The sequence below is a fragment of the Oreochromis niloticus genome, unplaced genomic scaffold (genome assembly GCF_001858045.2).
Source record: "Oreochromis niloticus isolate F11D_XX unplaced genomic scaffold, O_niloticus_UMD_NMBU tig00008304_pilon, whole genome shotgun sequence".
NCBI classification, from domain to species: domain Eukaryota; kingdom Metazoa; phylum Chordata; class Actinopteri; order Cichliformes; family Cichlidae; genus Oreochromis; species Oreochromis niloticus.
Window position 1 is genome coordinate 113,725 of NW_020329108.1, and position 5,701 is coordinate 119,425.

Sequence of the window (5,701 nt, forward strand, 5' to 3'; positions counted from 1 at the left end):
TCGTGTAACTCAAGAACTAGGTGGGATAGAAGCACAAGTCTTGTACTGGGCAAATCAGCAGACTTTGGTGAACTTTCACTGCGATTTTCATTGCTCTTTGTACCTCCGTCGCGGAGATATGATGAGAGAAGAAACGGCTTCATTTTCGGAGTTTGAAACCTGAGAGGAGGACAGATTGCCACCCCTCAAACAAACGTAATTTATGGCTCAACGGTAAGATGACTGTAAAAACTGCTCCGACCGTGAGTGTCAGGAGTGTCTGAAGATGAATTGGCACAAGCCTCTTGTCTTAACTTTGCTTTGTTAAAATTATTTATGATTTATGATTTGGCAGAAACACTGGGACTTGGTATAAATACTATGATTTTGCACATATACTATATTCAGCAATCATAAAACTTTACAGAATTGTAATAAATTATCAATATGAATTACTGGTCTGTGATAGTGTATTAATTTGTAGGGAAAAAACACGTGTACCAAGGTGGAATTGAACCCACGACCTTTGGGCTGCAGACCCGTGTCATTATCAACTGCGCTACCAGCAAAGAGAGCAACCACTTGGAAAACAGGGTAATGAGCAGTCAGAATTAGATCGCAGTGAGAGGTGTAAAACGCCTTTTTTGGAGTTACAAAATGTCGTGTAACTCAAAAACTCGGTGGGATAGAAGCACAATTCTTGTACTGGGTGAATCAGCAGACTTTGGTGAACTTTCACTGCGATTTTCATAGCTCTTTGTACCTCCGTCGCGGAGATATGACGAGAGAAGAAACGGCTTCATTTTAAGAGTTTGAAAACTGACAGGAGGAAAAGATTTCCACCCCTCAAACAAACATAATTTATGGCTCAACAGTAAGATGACTGTAAAAACTATTTCGACCGTTCATGTCAGCAGTGTCTGAAGACATTACTGTTCAGTACAGACATGAAGCCCAACAATCATGTTTTTACAGTCCTGTGGTCTCAGCCTCAGATATACTCAACTAATCAGTCTCAAGATACTTATCAAATCAAAGTGATATCATAAAAAAAATGAATGAACAAAACAGCTGTATGAAACGTTTCTCGCGGTTAATATCATGGCTGCTAGGCAACCTGAGCAGCGTGACAAAGGCCAGACCGTCCCATTTCAGCAGCATCTCACTTCCGCACTTCTCGCAGTTCGTTGTACCCGCCATATGTAGTCCGTGAAGTACTGAATGCTAAATTTGGACACAGCTCTTTTTACACATAGCTGATGTGTCGAATCTTATTTGAAAGTTTACACTGGTCACTAGACACTAGTAGATGGTAGATAAACACTGTTGAGAACACATGAGAAGGGATTATGCAATATATATTTATGTTTATATATTTACACATTAAGGTGAAACCAGCTGAAATAGCAGACGTTTTATTAGGAAATTGTTATGTAAACTTTGCATATCTTTAACAAATTAGTAGAATTCTCAAGCATTCCTCCACCTGCGCCTAACAGTGCTTACAACTGTGGACACACACACAAACACACACACAAAATCTAGAGCACAATTAATCAGAGACTGTGAATTCTGTGTTTTTATGACATTAAATTAAATTTAATCTGCTAAATTTTAATCCACCAATGAAAATCAGGTTTTATCTGCTTGAATGTTTTCAGTTTTCAGACCTTGTGTCACTTTGAGGCAAATTGAGGAATAGCTCTCTGAATAATGACAGTGACATTGTCTGAAAGCCAAGAAAAATACCTATGTTTTGATTTATAATTTGTGTTGGTTCAAGGAAAACTACGTATGCAACAGGAGTGTGTTCGGACATATTCAGAGGTTAGACTGCACGCACTTTGCAATGATATCAACCAATGCAAATGAATTGTAGGACAACGGCAAGGGATATGAAGGAGCTGAGTTATACAGTGATAGAGCAAGAATGGGAGAACATTTGAAAGTTTGAATGGTGGTTGAAGGTCAAAGTAGCTGAAAGTAATTTAGCTAAAAAAAAAAAAAAAAAAGCCAGTTGGGCGCTTTCTTATCTGATGTCTGCCATTCATTTCAATGGGAACTGCTGAAGACAGGTGAAAAAGCTGAAGTTAATATTGGAAAGTTGCAGAAATCATAAAATCTTTGGCCAATTTAATAAATTAAATTGTTCATACATATATTTAACTTTCACACTTAAAATGTCTACTGGAATGTTTGCTCTCAAGTTCTATGCGCCCTTTTCCTAGGTCTCCCTCAACTCAACAGACTGACCTTGTTTTGTCATTCACTTTCTCACCACTGATTGCCTCTGCAGTCTGTGCCTTAATTGAACACACCTGGCACACATTATAAATGAACTGCACTCACCTCCAGCTCTCTTTTTGCAGTCCCATTGCAGTTGAGGTGAGTTTGATTTTGTCTCCTGAATTTAAACTTTTATGCTAAAGTTATATATGTACTTGTTGCATATACTTTTGGTGGGAGTGTTATTGGTATTGTACATTATAATAAAATTTAAGAACACAGTAGGAGAGAATGCCAAATAGGAGAAGTTTATAGTTAAGTGGTAAAGTTAAGTATTTAACTGTGTTAACATAAATGTTTGGTGAACTTTTTCTAAAATGTTTCCTTGTTTTCTGAAGTGTAATATAAATATTTTCAAAAGTCAGTATTAGTTGTAAAAATAAAAAATAAAATTAAAAAAACACACAAGTTGGGCAAAGAAAAGTGATTGATTTATTTTTTTCCCCTGTGGACAAACTTTTTGGTTGTAATATTTATGTATTTAAATAAGGCTGATAAGTGTGACATTTATTTTGAGAATTATATTTTATGATGGTAATTTGAGACAGGTACTGTAATAATTTGTGGGTTGTAGTTGGAGTAGGAACTTAAAATTGGGTGTAAGACAGGGGTTGGCTAATACAGGCCTCTAGGGCCAGTGTCCTGCAGATTTTAGATATGACCCTGGGTCAACACACCTGAATCACATTATTAGTTTATTACCAGGCCTCTGGAGAACTTCAAGACATGTTGAGAATGCAATTGTACTCAGCTGTGATAGATCAAGAATGCATCTAAAACTTGCAGGACACCAGCCCAAAAGGCCTGGAATGCCCACCCTGTCTTACACCTAAATGTGTTTTTGAAGTTGTAAGAGGTGAAGAGTCTATATGAAAACGCAGAGACTACATGAATGTAAAGTGTTTTACTGTAATATCAGAAGTGTATCTAGCAGAAATGTATAAATTTGTGAATGTATTTTTTTCTTTCAGAATGACGTTGATGAGACTTATTAATAGTCGTCCTGAGACCCCTTATTTTCGTCCACCACCCTTACATGTGCGTGTATTAAAAGTTTGTGAACAGGCAAGGGTGATAAAATGGGATGTGAAGGAGGGAGTGGCAAAACCCATCAGTAAAAAGTGTAATATGGTGGCAGCCCTCTCTGATGGGGTAACAGTTGTTAAAGTGACTTTGTTTGAGGCATTTGCATCAAAAGTGCAGGAAGGGGTTTCTTATATAATTAAAGGGCATGAGCTAAAAGGGACAGCTCCCCCCTATGCCATTCATATTAGTGCCACCACACAATTCTTTAGAGCCTCTGCCCTCTGTGTCCCCGAAGAGCTGCTTTCTAAAGCAGACAATCTTTTGCATCCCCCGGCCCCTTTCACCCAGCTGAAGATGAGCTCTACAAATGTGGGGCTTATAACCGTAGAAGGGGAGGTTGTGGAGGTAAGTATTTGTGCTGTGATCAGGATATTGCTTGGTTCTTTTTTTCTTTTTTAAGAAGCCATGACTGTTTTATGCATTTTCAAGTTTCAATAATGTATTTGACTTTTCAGTGTTTGGCCATCCGGAAAGTGGTGTCAAGGAACCAAGAAGTTCCAGTCAAAAATGTGCAGTTAAAGCAGGTAATGGTGCAACTGAAGTGTCCTAATAAAGTCGGAAAAGTAATGAGATTGGTGGTAGAGGTTTACAAATGTCAGGAGATTTATTCTAAAACACTACTTCAGTTGAGAATCGGAGAGGAGAAACAGTTTTACTTGTATACAAGGGCAGCACAGAGCAGGGGCCTGTTCTTCGTACCTCGCTAAGTAAGTTAGCCGGATTTGAATGTTGACGATTTCGCGTGATCTTGGATCGTTCGGTTCTCCGAAGCTCATCTGGGGCTTGCTGTCATAGCAACAGATCCGTAAGCGTAAACCTGCTCGGGAGCAGGTTTACTTTATGTAAACAGGATTAGATCGCGGCCACTCAGGTATGTCCGCTGCAGTTATATGAAAGCAAGAGCGATATGTCGCCACTGTTTTACCATAAATAAATATTATCAATGTAACTAAAGATAATGTATTTGATTCTTTTATTGATTTCATACAGATACATACAGGTCATTTCCGAAAAAAAGGGAAATGTACTATTAATCATTCTATTACATGTAGTAGATCATGTCAGATGTAATTCATATTTTAGAGTAGTAATAGTAAACTAGAAAGCGAAAATTTCAGAAGAAATTTTGTGTGCCTATGCCGCTGCTAATCACTGTAGTTTGCCATTCATACGGCTACAGAGAGCAAAACTCAGAAGAGCAGCCATTCTCCACCATGAACTATGGTAAAAACAAACACCGCTCACGCTTCACAGATGACAGCTTACAGTTTTGTGTAAAGATGAAGTTACTTTGTACAGCGCCGATTTGCAGACGCTGTGCACACAGGTTCATGAGCAGAAGTCCCATTGTACCACGGCAGACCCGACAATGTTTGCATGAACACACTTTGAAGCATTACATTATAGACCACTTTTCACACATGCATTCACTTTTTGTTTTTTGTTATTTTTACACAGTGTTCTGAATTATGAACAATGGTCTACAGCCAATCCTGTGTATTATTATACAAACTTTGGTTGTGAGATTCAGATAACTATTTAATAAAAGCTAAATATTTTATATGAGAGTAAGAAAGAAAAGTATATCTTTGTGTCCACCTTTCTCTGTTAATGCCCTAGCTCTCCCCCCCCCCAAAAGCTTTGCTAGATCCGCCCCTGCACAGTTACCAGCTGTCAGCTACACAAAAAAGGAGCTTGGTCTTTGTCTCTCAGAAACAACTCATAACTTCCCTTCAACTCATTCATGTCACCTAAAGTGTAAACCTGTTTCTCCATCACCAGTTCAGCTCTGATGATTCAGTAAGGACATCTCCTGATTTCATCTTCATGCTCCAGCAAACATCAGCTGATACTAGAAATTAAAATCAAAAGAATTCTAACAACAGCTGATCAAGCTTAAACGTGCTGCTGTTGTTTAGCGCGATAAATAAGAGCGAACAGCCGATCACTGATCAGTTTCATGATTGACGTTTCAACACGCGAGAGAATGACAGGGGAGGCTTCGTAACGACAGAATAAATCATAATGTTTTCTCTGAATGTGGGACGATTCCGTTTGTACGGCACGGCAACTCTATGAACTAACCCTAATGAATAAAATAAAGTCCAACGTCAGTAACTTAGTGCGCACACAGCTGTATATAAACTCCCGTGGCATTACGATTGTAAAAGGTCAACGAAAATAAATTACACCTAAACTCGGTTTATATCTGACCCAAATAGAGTGCAGTTCATAACTTCTTACCTGAAATTCAGTTCACCTCACGCTCCTGCCTTCGGTTTCCAGCATCATCGGCCCATATAAACGAAAAATAAGTCCAGCTAAAACACATACTGTCGGCGAGCGACCG

The 5,701-nt window shown here is 38.6% G+C and overlaps 1 protein-coding gene across 1 annotated transcript; it reads left to right on the forward strand.

The window, feature by feature from the left end:
- The first annotated feature begins 2,353 nt into the window (after positions 1-2,353).
- Positions 2,354-4,097, forward strand: LOC106097488 (uncharacterized). The gene is made up of 3 exons (XM_013267764.3): positions 2,354-2,364; positions 3,237-3,696; positions 3,807-4,097. Exons 2-3 carry the CDS (start codon positions 3,238-3,240, stop codon positions 4,056-4,058), a joined length of 711 nt encoding a protein of 236 aa, XP_013123218.1. The 5' UTR covers positions 2,354-2,364; position 3,237; the 3' UTR covers positions 4,059-4,097.
- Positions 4,098-5,701: the final 1,604 nt, after the last annotated feature.